Source organism: Dermacentor silvarum, chromosome 2, assembly GCF_013339745.2.
Source record: "Dermacentor silvarum isolate Dsil-2018 chromosome 2, BIME_Dsil_1.4, whole genome shotgun sequence".
Taxonomy (NCBI): domain Eukaryota; kingdom Metazoa; phylum Arthropoda; class Arachnida; order Ixodida; family Ixodidae; genus Dermacentor; species Dermacentor silvarum.
Window position 1 is genome coordinate 170140823 of NC_051155.1, and position 26800 is coordinate 170167622.

The following is a 26800-nucleotide window of genomic DNA, read 5'->3' on the forward strand; positions in this document are numbered from 1 at the left end:
CACGCTCTGCGTTTCACTGAAATTTCCGGAGTTGTTCACCCTGCAGGCGCTCAACGTGTGACGTCATCTCTGCTAGCGGCGAGAATCGCTTCTCCGAGAAAGACGCGCGGGATTTTGTTTGAATTGTCAGCTGTTTACGCGGCGTACACAGACGTAATACTTTGCAGGAACGATAGTCAGCGCGTTTATAGGCACTGCTGCCGTCTGTCTGATGTACGCGATGGTCGGTCCCAATCGGCCACGTGGGGGCCGTCGCGCGTTCATCGCGGGAAGTGCGCCAAGGGAAAAGGCGCGTGGCTCTCGGGCAAGCGAGTGGTGGGGAGGGGGCGGAGAGGAGGGGGCAGGGAGTACTTCGGCGCGTGAGCTCTCGCGCAAACGACATAAGGGGAGGGACTGTCACTCGCTCGTTTGCTCACGCGTTCGTCTCGGTAGAGTGTACTCTAGTCTCGGGCAGGCGAGGAAATGCGCCGAGGAAAAGGGCGCGTGTTCTCGGGCAAGCGAGTTGCGGGAATATGGGGAGGAGGAGCGTAAGGGGGGGGTCGACACTCCAGGGAAGGCTCAAAGTCTCACGAAGCTACTTGAGCGAAAAAAAAAAAAAATGGCGGCGCATCCATGCTCTGAAGATGACTGCCGACGTTACAATGCGATTGGCAATCATTCTTGTGATGAGTGGTGATATACTTTAGAAGTCATGGTCATTATTAAAATTATTGTATCCTCATGCCAACCGTGATTCAAGAAACCTTATGGGCACATTACCAGACACACGAAGTGTCAATCTCACTGGCAAACACAATGCTGAATGATACCACGACAGAGTATACTTGTTGTAATCACTGCACCCCCAGTTTAAACTCCGCGGTAACACTAACAGCTGGCTGCATATTCGTTGCAATGGCTATCCATCAAGCGACCGCGCACGACGCGGAGGTGTCCGTTGAGGATTCTTCTTTCTGGGGTTTTACGTGCCAAAATCAGTTATACATGATTATGAGGCACGCCGTAGTGGAGGGCTCCGGATTAATTTTGACCACCTGGGGTTCTTTAACGTGCACTACAAGGCAAGCACACGGGCGTTTTTGCATTTCCCCTGCAAATGCGGCCGCCGCGGCCGGGATTCGATCCCGCAATCTCTTGCTCAGCAGCGCAACGCCTTAGCTGATTGAGCCACCGCGGCGGGTTCCGTTGAGGATGCGGTGCGCTATCGCTTAATTATATTCAAAGCTACATACCCCTTGTGCCACCATGGCACATCTATTCTGGGGGTTTGGCCAAGAACGGGAATATATCAATATCACATATGCAGTGTCGAAGTTCTCTGCTCGGGAACATATCCAGTGACCCAAATTGTCTACTAGGCCAGACAGCAGCAAGCTGTCCATTCGGGCACATACTTAGTGGTACATGTCTGCTCGGCAAGGCAGCAGACGGCACATACCTAGTGGCCCAAGCTATAAGCCGACTTGGGGCCTGGGGCATGCGATACGCACCGCAAACTGGATGGTGCTTCCAAATAGTGCTAATCACATTAATAATTGCCCACCCATGCCTCGTAAGTTGCACATGTGCAGTGAAATTCCAAACAGCTCTTTTGCCAAAATAATTACTGCAGTAAGCATCGAAAAAGAGAGAAAGCACTGAAAATATTATATAAGAGTGTGATTATCCCAGAACACTTTTTGTTCTGTACACGTTTGACAGGACGGCCGCATCTTTTGTTTTTTTATGTGTCAAAGAACTCGCACAACCTAAACTGTGCTTCCAAGATTTGAAGTCACAGACATGAAAACAATAGTTCTTGAAGCAGAGAAATACTTTTATTTGTTTTCACTTCCTGAAAGTCACACACGGTATGCCATAAAGGAAAAAATAAAAGGGGGAATGAAAATGCCAATGCATTTCATACACTGCTACATTATGGCAAGGAATGCAACAAGCTACATAAGTCGTGAAAACATTCATCCAAGTCACTGTCTTCTATTTACATCAAAAAGGAGACGACTGACTCGCCTCATTCGTATGTCAATCAGTGGACCAAGCAGTTAATGCCATACTGAATGTATGATTGCAGCCAGTCATATTTTACACGTCTGTCGAAGCCAATTCCCCTCCGAGGTATGGAAAGTAAGCATGAATTACAACTATAGTTGGAACGTGGTCTAGCCTACATAACACACATTTATGCCTCAGCATTGAATTCTGTATTATGCACCACATCACACACTTGAGCAACATTACTTTGCATTTTTGCAATTGCACATTTCTGACTAAATAAAGCACACACAAAAAAAAGGAGGCACAAATGTAGAGACAGATACATTTGTGAAAAAAAGAGAGAGAGAGAAACACTTTCCATTGGTAAAAGTACCACTCAACAACAACGAAAAAAATGACTGAACATCCTAGATGGTCCATTGATAGAAAAAAAAAAGAGCATAAAAAGGGCTAAATTGATGACTAGACACATTACAAGCTCTCTGCAACTCCGTGTAGCTATGAGGGCTCGGGAGTTCGAAAAATCAGACAAAATTACACTCTAATTCATAAACATAATGGGAATGAATGCCCAAGTGCTATAAGCACCAACTATAAACACAAGTGTGTGCATAAAACAATAGCACACAGAAAACATGGCAACCTATTCTTCAATTTAAAATAGATGAAGCTTAAACAGAAGCTCTTGGGACAACCCCACGTCACTAATACAGCAACTACACAGTATACCAAACAATCCTGTCCATAAGCCCCAGACAAAGCCCTTGAGTACAGAAACAAAACACAATAAGCACAGGAGTATATAATATCAACCTACATGGTTAAACACTGGGAAAAATCATAATGACACCATGGAACTGTGCAGACAACCACAAGCTGCGCAAGAGGGAAGGGGCATTTCAACAGTTGCAAGTCACTTCAGCAAGGCAGACCTAAACATAAGCTACATGTTAACAGCTAATCAGACAATGAAATAAGTTGTGACTGAGCACATAAAGAGAGTATACTGGACTGACCACATGAATATTTAGACTTGAGACCGGAGAAACGACAACAGGCCAACCGTGATTACTGTATTGCAGTGTTAAAAAGCCTCTCCAGCTTGCTCCACCCACCCCATATGGGGTCTGTATAAAAACACTTGTCTTGTAATACCCATAAGCAAACTTTCAATGACAGCTCTTTTGACAGATGTCAGCATGTTGTATCCAACAAGCAAGCAAGCAAGAAAGCAAGCAATAAAATAAAAAGAATGCTGTATATAGCCGAGGTGAGAAAAACAACATTGTGAAATACAGCCCACAATTTACTGGCACTGGCAGAAATATGCCTCAGACCTTTGTTTTCTTTTCGCCAACGAAATGTCAGACTTGAAAGGCAAAGTCCATAAATAAGAATTCAGCTTGCGCTGAGATTACGTCCGAGGTGAGAAAGTGTTGAGAGTGCTTGGCACTGGCTAGCAACTATTGCAATGCAATATCCTCTGCATAATTACACACAAATCTACATCACTAAGGGAGACCTCATGCCATCAGTGCCATAAGAGAGTCATACACTGGTACAAACAATGCTTTAAAGCTAATACAAGTGCCATAAATGTTCTTGCTATAAACAAAAGCTCAATCACGCAAATACACCTGCAAGAAACACAAGCAGCACAATGGTGTGAAATGAGAAAGCATACACCAGAAAGAAGAGCACCTCTCAAGTGAAGCCCGAGCTCTATATCAATTACTTTTGAGGACACCATTTTCAGCGGATGATTATTGGCTAAGTCAGCAAGTAGAACACAAATCTCTACACGGAGGCATCGCACCAGACACCACGTCATGCAAAAGCGGGGGTATCCCCGAAAGCAATCAAGTGAGAAGGGCAGTCCCTGGCTTCGGAATCATTTGTCAGTATTCAAAGTGGAATGCACAACAAGTAGCTTTGGAATCCCCTAGGGGACCCACTAGTTTTGGGTGAGCAAAGGAACAACCTCTTGCCACTGTGCATCTCCCATATGGAAAACTTCTTGGGTTCATGTATGCAACTGATCAAAAATTAAGCAGACTTAACTCCAACTGACATCTACGTAATGCAAAGCATGCTTTTTTTTGTAGAGATTGGTTGTTGTGAATCATACAAGTTTTCTGCAGCGAATGGTTACTGTTCTTGCAATGTGGCTATTCTAAGGGTTTGTCTGCCTATGTATATACACGGTGTTTCAGCGAACACTTCCAAAATTTATTTAAGGTTCCCTGTGGCAGATAGCCCAATTCTAGTTAATGAGCTGCTCTACTCGAAGAGGCGGACATTACTTGCACTAGAAATTGAAATGCATAATCGACTAATCAACAAAAATTCACTAATTACGTTTTTAACTAATTACCTGATGGCCCGTGTTAAAATTTACAAATTGTAGCCGTGGGGTTCGCAAGGCACAAATGTAGATCCACTTGGAACGAATTCTCGGGATGACACCAGTTTCGAGATAATAATTCCTGAACTTAGCGGAGAAATGCATTGGCGCTCCAGTTAATTTTGTGCTTCAATGCAAAAAGCGACGTTTTGTTAAGAACCTAACTGGGACGCCAATGCATTTCTCCGCAAAGTTCAGGAATTAATATCTCGAAACTGGTGTCATCCCGAGAATTCGTTCCAAGTGGATCCGCCTTGTGAACTCCATGGCTACAATTTGTAAATTGCAATATGGGCCATCAGGTAATTAGTTAAAAACTTAATTAGTGAATTTCTGTTAATTATTCGATTATGCATTTCAATTTCTTGTGCACGTAATGTCCGCCACTTCGAGTTGACGAGCTGATGAACTAGAATTTTGCTATCTGCCACAGGCAACCTTTAAGAATTTTTGAAAGTGTTCGCTGAAACACCCTGTATACCCTATATATATCAGTAGCGCACCCAGGATCTCTGCCAGGGGGGGTTGACAGTTTGCCAATACCATCTAAACAGCACTAATTTCGATTTCTTCACGGGAAATTGTCAAAAAATTTCGCTTTTTACGAGTGTGCAGACGATTGCGCGCCTTACATCTTAATTGCAGTACTCAAATGCGTAAGGAAAGAAAAGGGCTTAAACAAAAGGGGGGGCTAAGTGGGCCTCAGGGGGGGGGGGGAGGGTTACGACCCCCGAATCCCCCCTCGTCGGTGCGCCACTGATATATATATATATATATATATATATATATATATATATATATGTATGGGCACATATCCAGCTGCACATACCCAGTCACAGTGCATATGTGTGCAGCTGCAGACAGCCAGGTGCCTGGGGCAGACACCAGGTGCCTGGGGTCCACACTCGAGTGGACTTTCACAGAATTAAAAGTGCGACCTCAGATCTAGAGCAAGGAGTGGCCGGCCTTTGATGCAAAGCAGCTTCTCAAGAGGTGCAATGATGTCATGTTTAATTATGCAGTTTTATGCCCTTTCTTTCAGGGCATAAAGATTTAAATTTAATTTGGGCAGCACTTCCCCAAGCTACAAGCTTCCCCAAGCTCTTCCTCAGTTCTACAAACCAAAGCAGATATCACCAGGGGACATGGCTATGCCTATAAAAGAAGGAGCTGCAGGCTTCACTACACATTTCCTGCAGTTTACTTAACAATAAATGCCACTCTCGGGTTTTGCCAAATCAGTGCATCACTGTTACGAACAGCACGACAGGCAGGGTCCAAAGAAAGAAAGAGAACAAATGAGTACAGCATCCTGTCTGTCGTGCATTGCATAGAAATAAGTTCGTACCAAGTTGCTCAGCTGTAAGCTTCTTATGTCAACCTTGTGCAAGACGCTATCAATAAGGAATTAGTGCTGGAAGGGTTAACAGTTCATCCAGCCAACAATTTGAATAAATTGCCCATGTATGGGCTCACATCAAAGTTAAACTGTAGGTCTAACTATTTTACTTTCCAAATGAGTATGCTGATGATGAGCAAGAGAAGTTTGCTAGAAGAACCATAGTGTCAGCTATTGAAGATTGTACAAAAGTCCAACAAGATAAGCAGCAAGTTTGGTAGTCCATCAGTCCATGTTAAATGATCTACCTCCACGACCTCGATTGTAATTCACAAACAGCTTTAATTTAATGGCGAGAAAAAATGCACCCTAACAGATTAAAAAAAAAAAAGGCATACCCCCACGAAATAAAAATGTCAGTTCTTCAATTTTTTTTAAAGGGATAACAAAAGTTAATAAACACTCTTTTTTAACATTTACTATATAGTACAAGAAGTATTATTACAAAAGTAAATGGTGGCCAAACTTCTATTCAAACTTTGCACCAGAAACACAATTTACAAAGCCGTTGTATAAGGCCACAGTTAGGCTCCTGATATTTTTATAAACTAATGCCTTTTTCTTCTGGTGTGTGAGCATGAAAATAACACGAAAAATTGCCAGTTTATGCTTCATTTTGTTTCTGAATGCAGTATAAATTTTAAAAGGATGATAATGAAGCTGTTATCAACTACTTTTGGACAAACACTCACAAAACTTGCAACACGAGAAAGAGATGTTTTGAGAAACTCCAGGTAGTGTTGCAAACTGCCTTCCCCTTTTTATGTGTCTTTTGGGCACACCAAGTGTTTTCCTGCAGCAAAAGATACCATATGAGTTATAGGGTTTTACGTGCCAAAACCAGTTCTGATTATGAGGCACGCCGTAGTGGGGGACTCCGGAAATTTAGACCACCTGGGGTTCTTTAACGTGCACCTAAATCTAAGTACACGGGTGTTTTCGCATTTCGCCCCCATCGAAATGCGGCCGCCGTGGCCAGGATTCGATCCCGCCACCTCGTGCTCAGCAAAAGATACCATATATGCTTGTTCATAAATGTAATGTAACCAATTAACGTAACTCAATATTATTGTTTTTTTTTTCTTTTTATCTGCCGAGAGGCCATAATTCATATAGCGTTTATGCATTTCCCCTTAAACTTCTTATGATATGTTTGCTTGCCTTCCACTGGCCTTATGTAAAACATATCTCTCTACGGAATCAACTGTGATGCTAGAGCAGAGAAAAAGCATGCAGCAAGCCACTGCCAAGAAATAAGCACTGTTAAGACAACCACTGGTACCACAATCGTGGACACTGCACACCTGAATGTGCAGAGTGCGAGAGTGCCTCAACCACGCACACACAAATGAGGTTTAAGTCATCTGCCATCTCCCTCAACAACTTTCCTAGCAAATCCATTGACAATGGTGGGGATGAGCCCCGCAACTACGCCTACTGTGCAACTTGTAGAACACAAGTGCCAAGTAAAATAAAGCCCCTGTGGCCTTGACTTTGCAAATAGACAAAAACACTGCTTTCGCACAGACATCGACTTGTGCGTGCAAAACACTACATCGAAGAAAACAGGTATGTGCCAGACTGTGGCTCCACAACAGTAAAACAGTTTTGTGCAGAAAAACTGCAGTAGAGTTACGCGACTTCTCAATGCGAGTGCCTCTAGCATCGTTTTTCTTAGTAGTGCGGTGATGATTCTCGAATTTACGTGACATTCACCGTAGCTGCTTTTTCTGTGAACTGTGAGGACCACGTGCACGCTTCAATAGGCACTATCACCCTGCACCAATGCCTCCGGGAGGCATAACAGCACCCTTAGCAAACGGCGCACTCAGACAGCATCTCCCTGCATGCCAACGAGCCGTACTCTCGTTGCCGTTAGCGCAGTCAGGCTGCTTCCAAGTCCAAGGTCCCCTTCCTCAATAGAGTCACACTAGAAGAGCAAAGGGAAAGCAAAATAAGCTATTGTCATGATTAAATTCACCTGCCTATTTCAATTCCACTACAGGACACAGCGCTGTCTCAGAAATCAACACTATGCTGTCTTCCATGAACAAATCCCATCATACGCCTGAAAATTCACTAATTTTATCACTCCATCAAATCCTCTGGCACAATTGAACGCATTTCTCTTCCTTTGACACCCACTATGTTAACCTAATACACCAGTTATCAGTTCTACGTGCTATACAACCAGCCTAACCTTCCTTTCTTCTCTTAATGTCAACTAGAATGTCACCTAACTAGGTTTGATCTCTAATCTATGCTGGCATCCTTCTATTATTTAACATTCATTTTATCACTGAACCTGAGAGTACATAAAAACGATAAGATTTGGTATATGCCGTTTGTTGTTCTCATTTCATTGATTTTGTGGAGCCAATGGTGTTCCATGAATGAGCACATAATCCATCCAATGATAAAAACATTATGACTTCTCTTCACATTTTGAAGTTTAAGCCCAAAAAGCAGCAATGATCTCAGCTCCTCACTTCCCAACAGCTGCAGCAGTAGCTCCTACAGCAAAACTTGTTTTCTTTTTGTGAGTATATTTCTTCATTTAAAGGCTGCTAGCAAGTAGACAATGTTCCAGCCCATTTTCAGAACTAGTATCAATGGTTCCGTTTCACAAAATGTACTTACGCTCTCGTTCATAAATAACATGCATGCAGCAATTTCTAGAACTGATGCGGTGCTACCCACCAAACTTCATGGTGCAAAAAGTAATAGAAAAAATGTCTTCGATGTACATGTGGAACTCATCCAAATAAATTGAACTAACATCTGTTTTTAAAAGAAGTCAAAAATGAAATGTTTGTCAACAGCTTCCGCCGACATTCCATGACAATAAGTACTGTACAGCTCCTTCATAAATTGCATCTTAACCACACAAAAATTCCATGGCATTCTATAAATCAGCAATTTTAGGTCAATCAAAGAGTTGTGATAAGAGTTGTGATAAAGACATGCTCAACACTGTCTTGTCAATGTACCTGTCAGCCTTAGAAAATGGTATAGGCACAACTAATGTGCCACAAGTTGTTTCCACATTAGGATGTGGAAATATCTGATGGTAGTTCTTACTTGGCTGCATGAACACAGTTGTTGGCTGTGTGGTTGTGCAGCAACGAGGCAACTTAATGCATGACAGTTCATAATATATAATGTGTCTGATGTTACCACAGAATCACTTAAGATAATCAATGAGAATGGCCACTAGCTTTAACAACTTCCAACTTTTTTCAAGCTGTCTTCGCTAGTAGGTTTTACATATTTGGCTAGATGATGATGGTCTAATTAAAGATGCAGTATTGCTGATTCAATTTCAAAGACCACTTTCAGAAGACAAAGGACTTGCAGAGAGGCACTGCCTTTCATAAACTTATTTTGACAGTGTCTATTCTAATGCAGAGCAACAGATCAGCAGAGTACACAGTCTCACAATAAAACAAGCTTCTTAACTTTCATGGCAGTGTCGAACAATGTCAGCACCACAACAATGCTCCAGTTGATGTGTAGCCACACAAAGCTAGGAGTTATTACAATATAAAGAAAAAGAGTTCAGGTGCTGTAATTGCAATTACATAAGATACAACTTTCCTAGCCAAACAAGGGCCACAAAATAGAGAAAAGAAGCAGGTATTAGCTAAGCTAATGAGATCCTACCTAAGCCGATATAAAGGCCAGCAACAAAATGTGCTGCTTTCATCTCACGCCAGTCTTGATACACTATTATTATTATACCAGGTGTGGCCAAACTCTTTTGCAATTTGCATGTGGTCATTTGTGAGGTCAATGTGGTCATTTGGTGGGCCAAAATGAAATGGAAAGGCTTACTCACACTCTGGATTGTAACATGTTGCTTTTTGCTTTGAAATAAGAATGGAACACATGACAGTTTTCCTGAACAAAACTACTTAGCATACAAGAACCAATCATGTTCCAACTCATATTTCTGCAGTAATTATTATCAGTTATGTGTTCCTTTTTCATTGCCTGGTGCACAAAACATGCGTACCAGCTTACGCTTGATTAGAGACTTTTTATTACATTTGGCATCTGCCATGCCCAGAAAAAGAAGTCCTCTCTCAGAAAAAAAAAAATAATAACAGTCAGGAAGCTCCTACGTTAAATTTTTAGTCGTTCAGCCCCTTTCTGTCAAAGGGGCTGAAGAGTGGCAGTTCATTAGAGAGAACGAAATAAAAGCCAACTAAAACTACATCTAGTATTACAAGCCGACAAAAAACTCAAATGGTTTTACCAGTATGTATGTGTTTTAAGGTTGCCATTTTAGCTGATTACCATGACAAATACAAACAAGAGTCCTGGTAGTAACATATGTGACACTCTTTTCAAAGAAATATGTGCTGAAACATTTTTTTCTTCCTTTTGTGTGACATGTCAGACAACAGAAAAAAGTGTAGTGTTGGAGACTATTACTCCCGCAAGTCTATGGATCTAATTAGTCTTGCATACTGTGTATTTCAGTACTGCAAAATTGTAAATAAAAACTAAGAGCATGCAGCCATAGAAGGCAATAAGAGGCCCACACAGTTCCATCGAGCACAGCGTCGCAAGAAATCACCATAGAAACTCCAGTTCACAGATGAGTCCTGGTATTATGGCAAAATAGTAATGCTAGGATGTGTACGCATCAAATAAATTTCGATTAAAGCTCAAAGCAATCAATTTTGGTGCAGCAATTAAGCAGTTTTTCTTTTCTATTTCCTGGATAAGTCTGGCTCCCCTTGGTGCTCTAGACCTAGACTGCAAACAAGCTCTGATGCTAGTGCATAACCACGCAAAGATATCAGCACAAAAAAGCAGTGGCTATGAACTGAAAAAAAAACAACAAAAACTTTAACAAAATAGATTGTTCAGACACTAGAACTGATACCATGCAAACCAATGCTACATATGCGTGACAACAACGCTCCGCACCACGCTGAGAGTGCACCTACTTCGTGAAAAGCAATGAGCAAAAGAAACACACAAAAAAAGATTACACAAACCATGCTTCGATATGTCCATTGCCCTACATTGGCTTTTGCTTCAGGCTGCTGTCGTCTTGCTTCACATAAAATTAGTCTGCAGCTGTCCAGAATCTCCCGCAACATTGAAATGCGCACTTCCCTTCAGGGAGAAGAAAAAAAAAAGAGGAAACAAAAAACACGCTCATGCATAGTCAGAGATAAACTTCACATTTGCAACTTCAATAGACTACGTCACAAAAACAGTGCTTGCAAGAAAATTATACCAGAAGCTCACATGGCCACAGAAAGGTGATGCTCGCTGGACAAAAGAGGCAAACAGATGTGCATGCAACATGGAACACAAAGAGGCTGCAGACATAGCCAAAACTATACATAACGGCCTGGCAGAACAAGTTACTGATTTGGGCAAGCTGGAATTGAGAATCCATAGCAGGTTTTCTGCCCAGAATTACACACAAATCGCAGTAACGCAAACATTGAGTGTTGGCTTCCAACGAATGTTTATTTGCAAACACCACACATATATACATTCATTATATCATCAAGATGATACAAGCACGTACCAATCAGTAACCAATCAAGCATGTATTCTTTCATTTTTGATTGGTGGTTTTGTATCGACTTGATGCCATGAATGTACATATGTACGCATGCTTGCAAATAAAATTTAGTTGGAATACAGCACTATGTCTATGTTTTCATTTCTGTGATTTCTACATAATCCTGCGCTGAGAGTCTGCTTGAAGCCTGGCAGAACTAATTTGTCAAGTCACAGAAACAGACACAGAAATTTAGGCACACATGGAAAAAAGAAAAATGAAAACAGTGACTGAATTTTATCTCGCAAGGACACTTGGTACAAAAGAAAGGATGCATGTGTCATACATTATAAATGATGGAAGACCGTGGAACAGATGCCACGATTGGAAGAAAACTATTTCAACAGCATACAAGGAAAGCCAAGTGTCACTGACACAATTCTGAACAGACGCTCGGAGGCTTTCTCTTGAGGTGTTAGTCTGCTCCTGAATTTCTCTTGCTGCAGTATGTCGCATTGTACGCCACTGAAATTGTACTTTAAGAATTAGTATTGTAAATATCACATGGCATCAGTTCCAGTGCCTTCCATTTGTACAATGCTTGTCTCCCTCCTATGGTACAAAGTGCCTTTCTTTACAAAATGATATTCAGTCTATGTAATAAATGCTATTCCCACTCAGCTTTTTTCAGTGCATTTGCACATTTTTCACTTATGCTTTGGCTATACGATGGCCTGGCAGTTGCAACATGGTGTTGACGACACCAATTAAAAAAATACAAAGCAGACCCACAGGCACATTGTTTTATCCAGACGCTGCAATCTACACAGAAAAGTCAGTAGAGCCAATATGAGGCCACCTAACTTTTCTAATCCATCTTTCCCTTGTTTTTTTTAAATTTAAATTTAAAAGCAAACAAAGATTTTAAGTAAGGTGGAAAGCTAAGAATTTTAAGTACTTCTAAATAGAAAAGAAAGAACGTGCAATGACTAACATTACATAAGAGACGTAACGCAATGCCAAAAATAACTCGAACAGTGCAACAGCAAGGCAGTCAGATATATATATGATCATTACTGAACAAACTATTTCACAGCGAGAATTCCTCATCTTGTTAACTTCTGGGGCGCTTGAAGGGACACTAAACGCAAGCAGCAAGTCAGCTAGGGTGACAAATTATGCTCCCAAAAATCTCTGCATGTTCCCACAGAGAGCTGACATCACTAAAGAAAAGTTGCATTTGAAGATTGTAAAACCTCTTCTTGAATTTTGATAGCCTGCAAGCACAGAAGTGAGCACATCGTCTATATGGTGACTTGCTCTTTTCCCTTAAAAAAAAAACTGAAAAAGACATTGTGCTTACCAATGCTTCATTCTGTTTGAAATTTTATAGGAAGATTGCATTTTATAGTAAGTATTGTTCAACACGGCACATAGCATTGGTATTCGCTGGTTTGCCCAGAAAAAAAAATGCAAAGTTGTCTTCATCTGTGCGCTTAATGATGTCCACATCCGCCCCACAGTGGGTGATGGAAACCAATCTCGAAAGTCACTCTTTGCCATACAACAGATGACAAGAGCAACCAGGTGACATAATAGCCGCCATGTTTTGGACACCAATTACGACAAGAGAATTAGACAAAGGCCAATGAGATTTTTTTTTTAATGTGATTAGCGCTTTGGGAACTTCACACACTTTTGAAACTATCTTTCTTTCTGTCTGCCTGGGTCTCTAACCGTTTTCTTCCCACCAACCTACGTCGCTGATGGGTACAGCATCCGGCTGCTGTGCTGAAGGAACAGGGTTCAAAACCAATCGTCGCACCAACATGGGTCAGTACATGCAAAATTTCGTACCAACTGTCTCGGGACATGCGTACCTCAATGAAGCGTTTTCACGCCAACTTGGATAACCGCTATGTGGTACTGGGTATGTGCTGCTATTCACTGAACCTCTCTGATGCCAACTTGGCTGCTCACCTTCTGTGAGCAAGTGTTCATGAATTTATAATAATAATATCACTAATATATGAATATGGTAAATGCCTCATTTTCATCTAATGAGCGAAATCTGGCATAGACAAAATTACGTTCAGTGCCTGCCTGCCGTAATGAGCGAAAGCTTGTTAATTTTTTCGTAGCCGCATTCACAAGAATACAGCAATGGCACATTGCATCGCATTTCCCGTACGCCCCATACATGTAAACAGTGGTAATGCACCGAGAAGCAAATAAACGCAACGTTGACGATGCTCTAAATTGCGAGTGGTAGCTGTGACATTGAGAGGATGTTTGCCCAAATACGTAAGGTTCAAAAAAAAAAAAAAAGGTAACCGATTCGTTTAGTTGGTATTGCATTATTTTGTTGAAAGAATGTATACTGGGAACCAGTAAAACAGGACGACAACAGGCAAGGACTCAAAGCCAGACAGGTCTAGGATGAGCACAGAAATGCTTCCAATTGCACATGATAACATATGTCAACAATTTGAAAGCCTTGCAATATAATGGAAAGCACCACACCTCCTGCAAAGCACGCCCACATGCACTCCTGCTTGCACTTTCTTTCCATTGTTAAAAAAATTGAAGAACAAAACGAAGACTGAATCGCCAGACTAGTCTTGTTTTTGTTAATATGGCTTCTTGTAAATATATTAATAATGCTTGACAATGAGTATTTCTGGAAATGAGTTCGTCACATGATCTGTGAGCAGGTCTATTGGACATTTCATGTTCCTATGAGTGATTTCGCTTGTTTAAGCAGACCATTTGTGTTCAAAATGAGACTGTTGTTTGCATTGATCGTTTGTAAAGGTACCGATAAAAATCCCAGACTTTGGGCACTAAAACAATGCCCCTGATTTCTCCCCCGTTTCCCTACCTGACAAGAAAAAAAAGACTATTTCTTCATGGTTTTACACTTTCAAAATATCACCCAATTTTAACGCATTAACGTCGACATTCATTATGAGATGCGTTCTGCCGGAATTTCTTGCTTCATGAATCAAGCAAGTAACCATGCTGGATGATTTGAACCATACAATGTGATTGTCGCAATATTTGAGCAAACGCAAGGCCGCTGCAAAATGAAATTGGGAGAAAAAAAAAAGGTTCTAAGGGAAAAATGCACATCACTGTATGGCAGTGCAGTGAAGGGATCATGCATTATATTGCTGATCTTTAGGTTATACTCCACTGTACTCAGCCACTCTAGTTAAGCCAGAGGATGACAGAGATAAAGAGCATACCACATGCCCGACAGATCGTGCCGGCCACAGCCATGTTCACAGGGGGAGCAAGGAAAGCGAAAGCCATGACTACGTTCCCCAAACATCCAACCCCTTCATTCCACTGAAGAGCCAAAGATTTGCCTCATGGTGTGTGATAATGTGACAATGAGAGACACGTAATTCGGAAGCGTATCACATGCACTGCTGAAGGTGCTTGAATAATGAAAGGAAAAGATTGTACACTTCAGTGGATAACAAAATTTTCATTTTTCACGAAACTTGCTCCTCCTTGGCAGATTTCCACAGAACTGATTTGCCACATTCAGTTCCGTGCACTTCCAAGTTCTTGATTCACTCGGCCTCACTCTGCTATCTGCTAAGCCTCTCTGCCAACTTAGATGGTAGAGAAAGAGCTCCAGAAAGGCATTAGTTCCAGGGTTCAATCTATAGAACCAGATAAATTTTTTAACTGCAATGCTTTCTTACCAAGAAATCCATATGGGCTAGTTTCCCTTTGTAGCTCCATGCTACTTTTGGGTGGAAGAGAATTTTTCTGCTTCATAAATATTCCTCCACCTTGGGGATTTCTGCAGAAGTGATTTGCGCCTGAATAATGAGAGCAAGTTTCCTATAGCATCATTACTGGTGAAGTATTCAATGGCTCCATTCGATATGCTTTTAAACTTGGCAGCTATAGCTGTATTCACATGACAGAGCAAATTGTGATTTGAGCTTGGGGATTGCGTATCACGGGAGTCAGCCATTTCTGCTTCGCTCACTTGGTCCCCGTGAAAGAATTCACAAAACAGCTTAAAGCCAGATCACTGGTGGGATATTAGTTAAGAAATGCTCAGATACTGTAAATGCCTGACAGTAACTATCTTCACTCCTGTCCCACTCGCTCACTGAATGAAAATGTGGGCAAGGAATGCGTAGCTCACACACCATTAGCTCGGTGGCCCATGAGCGAACGTGCGTAGCATTCCAAATGAGTTTGCGCCACCACCAATGCATTGAAAAGGGAGAGTAGGGTTACGTCATACGTATTGTTGTCTGCTTTTCTCTGCTGCAGTGCGAATGCTGGCTCTGAAGTGATCCAGTCTATGTCATACGTCACGTGATTGATTCGTTCATGATCATGTACCTCGTGTAAATCCAGTTTTACATACACTGGTGAAGGCGCTAAGAGACAGTAGATTAGGCCCCCAACTTTGCAGGTGTGCCTGTGCACACCTACAATGCAATAATGCAGACATGCGGTCAGATATCACCGATAAAATTTTGCACAGAAAAATCTAATAAAACTGCAAAGGCAGCATTGCCTCTTACATTTACCTGCACTGTAATTTCCTTTTAATTATCAGTCACTTACTACTCGTGCCAGTGGAAGCAGACTGCATACTTTTAAAGCAAGGTCTCCCTCGTCACAATTTTCTCACTTACAGAAGATGAACACTAAAAAATACATAAATCCAAGAACAAAACTGTGCCCCACAATCTACACAAATAAATGTGCTTTATGTGCACTAGTGTTACACCTATCATTAACAGGCTCACCTCTGAAAACTAGAAATGATTATCCCAAATGTAAATGAAATTTTGTTACCATTCATCGTGCATTTCAGTGAGGAAGTTAAAGGTGCCAGCCACCAGCGGCTTCCTCTGCTGCTGGTATAAGTATTAACACGAGGTGGAAGTTTTAACAGGTGGTGCCAAGTATTAACACATGGTGTAAGTATTAACACGAGAGATGGGCCAATGTGCAGCCAGCCCCTGACAACTTCAAGCCATCTTTTCTCCTTAATTCAAAGATTTTTTTAAAGCTATTGCCAGTGGTGGGTAGCAAAGTTTCACTTCTCTCGGTGAATTACTCGAAGAGGCATACATTACTTGCACAAGCCAGAATAGGCAATCAGATAATGAAAAAGTAATTATCTTTGTAATCAATTACTTTTTTTTTAGTCAATGTCCTGGCACCTTTTTTTTACTATGCATCGTCCCAACCAAACTGGCATCGGTTGCGCACTAGACTCCTCCCATCAATATTATATATATATAATTTTTTTAATGCTTTTGAAGAAAATTGTATGCAGAAGTACACTATATTTCAACACACAATTTGGTGACGGGTATTTCGAATGTAGCACTAGTGTCAGGATTGCAAGAAAATGGACGTGCCTTCAGCATGGGTTAGATTGAATTGCACAATTACAACACGTGCCCTGAATAAATTCATAATAAAAGTAATATCAGAAATTGCAATTTACCATGCATGTAATATCTGTCTATTCAATTAATAATGTTGAATACAAAAACTGCACTATCTGCCTGACGCACACTTTTTTTTCGTAATCTGTGCCAATTGTAATAAACAAAGAAGAGGCATATCTTTTATAGAATCTTGAAACTAATGACAGCAATTAATGCCTTTAAACACAGACACACAGGAGCTATGGAAAGCATCACACCCCCTTCACAGCAGCCAACAATCCCAGCTTCCCTTGAACCAAAGAGGTTCAGACTGTGTAGTATAAGCGAATGATAATTATAAGGCAAATTGTATCGGAGCCAGAAATGTGTAAACCATTAGATTCTTTTTTTTTCCCCGTAATGTTGAATGCTGGGCCTTAAAAGAAGTTTTTGAAAGAGCCGATAATATATCTGCCCGAACCCTAGTCACAACCTAATGCCAGCACACAGATGGACAAGAACAAAACAGAAAAGGCAACAACACAGAGCATCACCTGAAAGAAAATTTATTAATACACACACACACACCATATGCAAGGGCACATTGTTGCCTAGGGTTGTGCAAATGTTCTTATTTTTCAGGAAATAAACATGGTTGTAGGTCACCCTAGAAAAAGCATACAAAAAAGAAATTAGGCACAAATTACTCGTGCACTGAACACTGAAAATACAATGCATTAAGAGCAGGTGCCTGCTCTGCCAAATGACCTGTAATATAAACAAAATAGTGAAATGAACGACTGTCTCATGATGAACACACACAGTGTCTTGCAGACTGAATGCAGCAAGACTACTAAGACCTAACGAACATTTATATATATTTTTTTCTTGGCAACAAAGCGAAATGAAAAAGCAATAGTGTGGCATCAACATCACTGCCACCTAGAAAAATGCATTCCTGCTGGGGATGGATTACAGCGAAGCAGTCTATGTACAGCCTAGCCCATTTATAGTGAATCCGATCACAACAGAAGATTAGCTCATTTTACACATCTGTTCTTAATGAGCTAAATTCCGAAAGTAAGCTGAAGATGTGACAAACTGTTGGTCTTTAAACGTGATTAATGCAAGCTGTTTTTTTTTTTCAATAATGGAATCACTTCTCGAGGAAATCAATGTTTCTAGATTTCCTTGCCAAGATGAATGCTTACCTATGTGACACCAAAAATACAGTAAAGCCTAGACGAATATGCAACTTGCAGCGTCCTAATCAATGATAAAATGATAAGAATTGAGGAGGAACCATGATCTAACTTAATTATCAGTTCAAACATGATTACTATTAGCAGTTATAAAAATTCAGATCATGATAAGCATTGAGAACCATTATAAGTGAGCTCAACTGTATCTGAACATAGAGATGGAGTAAAACTTCCTACAGCAGGCATGCATTCCAAGAAACCATCTGCAGTATGAAAGACACGCACACACTAAAAAGTAATAATCAAAAGTGCAAGGAAGAGTTGGTACATTACACAGCAGAAAAAGATATTTCTAACCATGTGATCCCAGCATGCAACACAAATCCTCTTACCATGTAGTACACTCAATAGAATGCAAAAATTAGATGTATCAGCTGTCTTAAGCGGCACAGAGAATGCAAAAGAGAATCTATTGCAAAAAGTAATTTCCCTCTTTGCAATATAAAATATCTCGCAAGTATCATTGTTACTTTGTCATTTTGCAAAGTTTGAGTATTAAGCTAGTAAAAGCAAATGAAAATATCGCCGCACGCAAATAAAATGCTGGCACGCTTGCGACAAAAAAGTTGTGTGAGCATTCAAAGGACAGCATGAATACACACTGAGGTATGGGCTTTACACTGCTTCTACAGTCAAAATCATTTTTCACGATATCATGCAACGACATCCAAGAAAAAAAAAGACAAGAAACAGAAGACTAGAATAAAAGGTACTCAAGAAAATGCAGGTCAAATAAATAAAGGTGATTGTACACATCAAAAGGTCATATTCATGACCAGGTTTCAAGACTTTTGGGGCCCGTAACGTGAACAAAGGGGACGAATCTAACATTTACAACATGGACACCTAATCATGTTCGTCTCTTTGGAATGATTAACATCCCTGCACATAAAAAAAGGTTTGACTGCAAAGGGATGCACACATTAGGTGTACACAACAGCGCAAACAGGAAAATAAGGTCAAAAGGAAAATGTAAGAGTCAATCAGAAGATACATTCTGACCTGCAATATGGAATAAACACCCAAGCTTACCAATCCATACTGTAGAATTCTCATTTCAGAAATTGTTAACTTGCAAGGTCAGTAAAGAACAACTAGTCATTAGAGCAAGTTATCCATAAAGTGAGACACTATTGGGGCGCTGCAAAGCATCCTGCTGACTTCGTTGTTTTCTTGCTTCCCTGTGCTGTCACTCTTTTTTCATCCTTACAAATGCATTTATGCAAACCTGGTGCAGCACATGCACTGCTCATAATACTTAACCACTCATGAGCAACCATACTTTGGCATTTTTACTTTCTTTTTCATTTCCCTACCAGCAAGCGAACAAGCTCCACAGAAGTGTTCAAACAAACCCAACGATTGTGGCTTTCATGTCAGATGACAGTGTAGAGCCCACTGTGATAGCTTGTGGCACATGAGATATGTACCAGGTACCAGAAGTACTGAGACGCGGGCAAGAACGAGGAGGGTTGCTGCAGAGCAATTTTATAGGAATCTGAACACTAAAAGAAGCACGACGGCAACGAGATACACTCGCACTAATACCAAGCACAGATGCTGATCCATCAACAAATGCTTTCTAGTTTGCTCGAGGGCAGAGCACAAAAGAAGATAGTGCATTAGAGGGCCAGAAATACTATCACCAACAGAGGTCTATGGGCACTTTTAAGTCTTTAAACAAACAACAGCATTTCAAATCAAAGAAAGTTAAAACAACTTGTTCACATTTATTTCTGGCCATGAAGGGAATATTGGTACGAAAGAAACAGTGAAATGATAATTATGTAAGAACTAATTAGTGGTGTAGTTCATTAATTAGTAACTGATTCGCTGTATCCACAACTGAAAACTACCTCCAGCATATTAAAATTGCCAGCATGGGCTCTACATTGAGTTTCCGGCGCTTAAATCGGTTTTAAGGCATCAAATTCAGCATATCAGAAATAATACGTTGGGCTTTGTGGTGTTAAGTGCTGTGCCTGGCTGCCGATGCACACCTCTGGCCGTACCCGAGATAATTCATGGCCATGAAACATACATTGCACCATCTACTCAGAATTTGGTTAAAACTAAAATTTTATAGTATATTTTGCTTTTATACGACAGATGGCGTAACAAAGTTTATCGAATGTCAGCGTTGCTTACACCTCCTGTTTTCCAACACAGCAGACCAAAGCAAAAAGGCCACAATTTTTATGAACGATGCAGTAGAATTTCTAATGAATGAGTCAAAGGACTTGGATGTTGGTTATGAGGTGTCTTCAAGGGAAAATGACAGCGACGAAGAGGCCCTTTTGCTTAAGGAACACTGAAATAAAATATAATTAATTAGCATAAGTCTTAATTTGTGTTTGAATTTGGCAAATTAGTTCTGTGGAATTCCACAAGGTGGAGGAAGTACCATGAAAGGTAAAAATTGTCAATTCACCCGAATGTAGCACGAAGCTACAAAGGAAACCCATATGGGTTTCTGAAAAATAATGCTTTGCAGTTGAGGAAAAATTCGTCCTGGTCCGGGATTTGAATCTGGGACCAACGCCTTTCCGGGGCAGTTGCTCTACCATCTGGGATAACCAGGAGGCTAGCAGATCGCAGCGCAAGGGTGAATTAATCGACAACTCAAAGCACAAGGACACAGAATACGGCAAAATTAGTTCTGTGGAATCCTGCAAGGTGGAAGAAGTATCATGAAAGGGAAAAATTGTCATCCACCCGAATGTGGCATGAAGCTAGAAAGGTGAATCTACATCACAAAGGTGATGTGGATCTCCAGGGATATGCAGTGCACACATCGTACGCTATGCACGAGGTATCACCGCATTTTTTGGGGCAAGCTGAGTGGGGTTGTCACCTGCATCTTGGCACTGTTATTGGCGCATTCAAATAAAGCTGCAACCAAAGAAGAAAACTATTCCGCTGCTCATGTACAGATTACTTGTGCTGATTTACAATGGATACTTTTCAACTTTCAGCAGCAGAATCCAAATGACCTTCAGTTGTAGGAGAACAAAATCTTTACTTCTGTTTATTGTTCGGTGGAGTTCTAAATAGCTTTCCTTATGTCCCAAGTTGCTTTCCTTGGATTGTAGGTTTTCCCTCTAAACTGCTTAAAACAGGACTAAAATGTATTTACTGCTTAAAGAATATGCTCCCTAAGGCTATGCTCATCCCTAAGTCTCATCACAGTACAAACAGCACAAAATGAGATACAAATCAGGTTCTAGCATGACTACTAATGCAACCACAATGAACATTCTACGCTCAGAAGTCCTTAAAGTACACTGGAATGGACAAAAAATTAGCTGCAGTATCCAAAAACTAACTTGCATAAAATCCATTGTATAGAAAAAAAAAATTGTCCGACAGAAGCAATGTTTTGACCTAGCTGCCAAATTTCATTAAAAAACTGCTGAAAATCTGCTTTCCATGTATTGAGATTTGCTCTTGCGACTCAGTAGCTCAATAATAAGAATGAATATTTTATAAAGAGCGAGAACACTTTCAAAGGCTCCATGATTGCCATTTCTGCAAAACAGACGCTCGACTAATGCCCCAAGAACATTGTAATTTAAAATTGGAATTTCGTTCTACCTGGAACACTGAAACAAGTTTATTTGATATAGTACCTTAAATATCTGTTCTTATCATGCTACGTATAGACGTGGCATTTATATATTCTCTTAAAATTTGAAATATTCACTTTTTTTTAATGAGGGCAAAAAAGTATTACTTGAAAACATTGGAATTTGGGCTCGCTGGTTGAACATCTTGAATTTAAAAGAGCACAACAAGAGAAAGGAACAGAAGATGGTGCACAAAGAGGACACACATAGCACTAAGTGAGCCACCTTCTGTCAGTGTCCCTTGGTACGCTGTTCTAGATTAAAAGAAACATATTAAGAAAACTGCTTTAAATAATCATTAACATCTAGGTTTATCCACACTACTTTTCAGTTCTCTTCTATAACGATCCCTGCTTTCCTCATTTATACAAATCGACTGAGCCCAGAGCTTAACTTTCCTATTCAGGTTGCGTGGGTCAATGGCATGCTCGATCAAAACAGCAACACAGATGTACCATGACCTGTGCCAGTCACACCATGTTCAACAAATGAAAACATCTGAGGGAAGAATGCGGGGAAATTACGGCCGAACTGCATTGCTAAGCAAGTTAGCAGTCCCAACTGCAGCCAATGAAAGAGAAAAACTCAAGCGCTGCCCCGTTTCCCAACAATCTATCGCATGTGTGTCTGTTGTGCTACCATCAACCTCTCAAGCAACACCACAAAACATCAAAGATTTGATGCATGGCCGCCATGTGACTTTGTTCCAAAAACAGTGTGCACCGTCATAAATGTCCTAGTTCTTCACATGTATTGTTTGCTTGTGCTAGCCTAACAAAAATCCTCAGCTTAACTATTCTAGCATGCTAACAAAGGTCATTCATATGGTTACAGCCAGGTTTGACCAGTTATGTTCACTGACTACCCTCCCGCAGTTGCAGTGTTCCCTGCCCACTTGTGCTCACTATTGAAAGAAAATATCAAGGCTTTATTGCTGTGATATGAAAAATAGACAAAAGCACGCACACTTCAAGGCACCAACAACAGTTGATTGAGACCTAGATACAAAAATGCAAATACTGCCAAGGTCAAGCCAGTTAAGACTTGCTTCAAGCATTTCAAAAGCAAGCTTCAGGCTCAGTACATACAATCTTAGTCACCTACCTCAAGGTACACAAATTCATAGAATTCACATTCACTCAACGACCACAGCATTTTCAAACAAGTTTGGACATAATAAGGAGAAACATCTTGTGCCTGACAACACGTGTCTTTCTATGGCTGCAGAATTAACATCCCAGGTTGAAATATTGTGCTTACGCAGTTAATGTGCATTGCACCTCTGAAATCTATTGTTGTACTTTAGATGTTCTGTAGATGTCACACATAAAAGGATAGCTGATATTGAATGCGCCATGAGGTAATGCTAAATGGCACATACTGATACAAGGTAGACTAAACCGTATCTGCCTCATTTTGTGCTGGTTGTACTTAGTGAACGCTAGAGAAGGCTGCAATATATAGCACATCAGTTGAAACTGATGTGCTATATATTGATAATACCCCTAATTTTATCACATCACTACCTCAAACACGTTTTTGCACAAGTTCAGATGCTCTAACAAGGAGGAATAGTTCAACTGTTTAGATAACTCCACTCAGGCACAATTAAAAATTACCACTTTTATCTGAACCTGAGTCCACAACCTATCATTTGAGTGAAGAATGCAGCTTTGCTTCCTTAAACAAGATGTGCTTACAATGCAATAAAAAAATTAGGTATGCAATAATTATCACAGCTTCATAAAAGGACAGGAAGGGACTATCAGCTGAACAACCTCGTCATCAGTGGAAACTACATCCTCTAAATCACAGTGTGCAAAAGCTCACTATAGCAACTATCATTTAGATAGTAATGCAAATTCAGCTGCACTTTAATACTGTTGTGAAGATTCTAAATTACCAGGTGAATAAGGTTTTCTTTCGTTGTGTCTAGGTAAACAGTCTCTACAAAGCCAAAATAGAGCTTGTTTGCTGATTTCTAACAAGTAGCTACACTTTGAACATTTAATCAAGAAACATGGTCGCATGTCTCAGAGGGAAGGCAAAAAGAGATCAGAAAAAAAAAAAGTGCTCGAAGCAACAAGACCACAAGCCAGAATGTAAAAGGGGCCAACAGCAACACAGTGATTTAGTTGCAACAGCACTGGCTGAAAGCAGAGCTGCTGTCGGGGAAGGCAAGCAAACACATGACTAAGCATACAGTCTATTCTAAGAGCTGCGAAAACTTTGCAGCAGGAACTTCTACGCCTGCGGATGCACCAAGACCTGCAATGTTGACTGGTACAACACACGGTGTGCTTTGTGGAGGGGATAGGGCATCAGCACGAAGCATCACATCAAGACATTTTTCTATCACAGAGACCCGAGTGACAGAGATGAGAAAAACTGGGGAGCTGTGGGAAGGTTGGCCCTGCGGGCTTCAGCTGGGACAGGCTGCTGTGAGGGTTGTTTCTCAATGACAAACACTTGGGGAGCAAGAGCTGAGTTTACCCGGGACAGGGATCCCCGAAAGGAGGCGCTGTTGCGTTCGGGCAAGTGAAAGTCGCTCTCGTCCAGGCACAGGTCTGTGTCTGAGTCGTCGTCTCGGGGCCGAATGTCCTCCTAAGGAGGAGTGAAGGGGTGAGGGATGAAAGTGCCTCAACATAAGCTGGCAATGCTCGCCAAGCACACAAAGGCTCAATGCAGCAGATGACTAAAGGTCAAAGGGAAAGCACTGGAAGTGGGATAAGACTTCGACTTGGCAATATTGCCACACTTTCTTGAGCACCACATATCCTTAAGGTGGTGTAATGTGTTGAGCTATGTTGTGTTCAATGCCCGAACATTTGTGCCATGAGCGTGGCATTGCTGGGCAAACTGATGGAGATGCAATATGTATGTGCATAGAAATAATGAGTTGGCCAAAGATTTTATTGGTTAATTGACTCGCTGAGTTATCTAAATGCTCTGAAGGAATGCCAAGGCTATGAGAGACACTGCAGTGGAGGACTCTGGATTAATTCTGACCACCTGAATTTTTTTATTGCGCACTTAGATTTCAGCAATCTAAGAACACAAGCATGTTGCATTCTGCCCCCATTAATGTGTTGAGCCATAGTCCGGAATTAAGCCAGCAAGCAAATGAGCACAGAAGTTACTGAACCACCAGAGCAGGTAAAAAAAGAAGGCTTCAGTATGATAATGTTCTGAATTGAATGGCTAAGAAACAAGCTGTATATACGCCCCTATGTGCTGGCCATGTTCTACACCAGTAATTTTGCTGACAAGCCTAAAATTTCGGATTCAGCTTAACATAGCTGTTAATGAATGAAATTTCTGAACGATCAATAAGAAGATGGTAAACCAATATAACTTCTTGATATATAGCTATAAAAGCAGCCTCAAAATGAAGTTATGGCACAACTCCGCTGAATTTTCTGGCCCTCAAGTTCAAAGTGCTCCTGCTCATTTTCCGATAGATTAGATCCTTCCATAATCACCGTAGTGAGCAAAATGCACAGCATTCTCATGCTCAGGTGCACTGGCTGCTGATGTCAGAAGGTAGGCACATCACGCAATAGTGAAGTGGCTATTCTCTGCAGTGACTTATTGCTTCACATGTAAAATGAATGAATTAAAGAGCAATAAGTGCTTGCTACTTGGCCCATGAAGCTCTGCACACATCTTGACAAGGTGGTTGAGCTGACTGCCAGTGGGTGACCTTGCATAACTAGGCCCGATTGTTGGATCTAAATGCAGAACCTGGTCTTGGGCTCAACCAGCTCCCTACATTAAATAGCTGTGTGCATAAAATGAAAAAAAAAAAAATAACTTAGAAGTTGCTGGGTAATTTAAGTGTGTAAGGGCATGGAGGAAGGAAGGAAACTGAAAAAGCCCTGACATCATTTGTTGTGAATCCTCCGTGATGCGGAAAGTTGGCTTTACTCTGCCATCTTGTCATGGCAGATTTTCCTTTATTTACATTTCTCGCCTCTGACAAACAACCACATGCAACCCCACAGTGCTGTAGAAACGCACATGCACTGTAGCGATCCGATCAACCGATCTAATTGTGATAGTACTGAAAGAAATTCATAGTGAATTCCACAAATTAGACCATGAGGCCAGTCCCTGCTACTTTTGCCGGCTTTTGTGAAAATAAATCAGCATATTGTCACTGTACTGCAAGAATACACAAGCCGTGACCGGCAGCACATTTTACATACACCACGGCACATCAACCTATGGTTAGCTCATCGGCAGTTTACAACACAGATGTATGCTGGTCATGGCTTGACTATGCCTTGTGGCATAGACAAGCTAAACTGATGCATTTCAAGGTGCTTTTGCCACATCGTTCTTATAGTGTGATGCCTCGTGAACCGCAACATATCTGAGGACTCGTGTTGTGTTTCACATGTAGAGGCCTTCTACTGAGACAGAACTGTGAACTAGGGCATTTTGCAGTGTATTTTCCATAAACATATTGTGCAATGATAATTTTCTTCATTCAGTTTATTGCCATTTCTCTGTCATCTTTCCTGCTTCCAGGATTAGCGCACAGTGCAAAGCTACTTAATTCTTTTTCTTTGTGTGCGCAAGATCAGTCACTACTATCAATGGAAATAAAACAGGCAACTTCAGAGAATAGACAAACTGCACAGTAGAAAAACACTGAAATTTTAATAATTGTTGCACATTGGGCAGTTTTACCTAGTGAACTATGTTCAGTGGTTATGTAAGCAGTATTCTAAAATAAAGTGACAAAATTTTCGATTCTATGGTTTTTGAAGTGGTGCTTTCATGGCTTCATCAAAGGTCTCTAAAGCTGCAACCACATGCATGTGATTTTCAAGTGATGGTGACAAGCGACCCGTTTGCCTGTCGTGGAGGGCAGTATGTCGCCGTCACTTGTCTTGTCATCGGTCAGCCAGAAATTGTCATGTTGCCGGTCATGTCGACGACCAGCAAGAAAATTTCACTTGTAGCGACAAGTAGCAACATGGCAGCACCCACCGCTCACTTCAATCTGAATTTGCTCTTGCTACTTGCGCTCAAACGTGACAGCAAGAAATACAGCAGTACCTTGTTGATACAACTTTATGTAATACGTTTTTCAGTGTAATACGTTGTTGTTTTTGAAGAAAAAGTTCCACAACCATGCAAAATTTGGGAATCGAAC

General features: G+C 41.0%; 1 protein-coding gene across 8 annotated transcripts in view; it reads right to left on the bottom strand.

Moving 5' to 3' along the window:
- Positions 1–1795: 1795 nt before the first annotated feature.
- The window catches only part of LOC119442095 (sodium/hydrogen exchanger 7), a 69400-nt gene continuing 44395 nt past the window's right edge, over positions 1796–26800 (bottom strand). For 3 of the 8 annotated variants that reach the window (XM_049661889.1, XM_049661887.1, XM_049661888.1), the window contains one exon: positions 17651–24240. In XM_049661889.1, the coding sequence (XP_049517846.1) occupies positions 23992–24240 (249 nt within the window). In that variant the 3' untranslated portion in view covers positions 17651–23991. Of the gene's footprint in view, positions 7729–10807; positions 10929–17336; positions 17416–17650; positions 24241–26800 lie in introns of those variants that run through there. The other 5 variants (XM_049661892.1, XM_049661891.1, XM_049661895.1 and 2 more) reach the window with 5 other exon arrangements.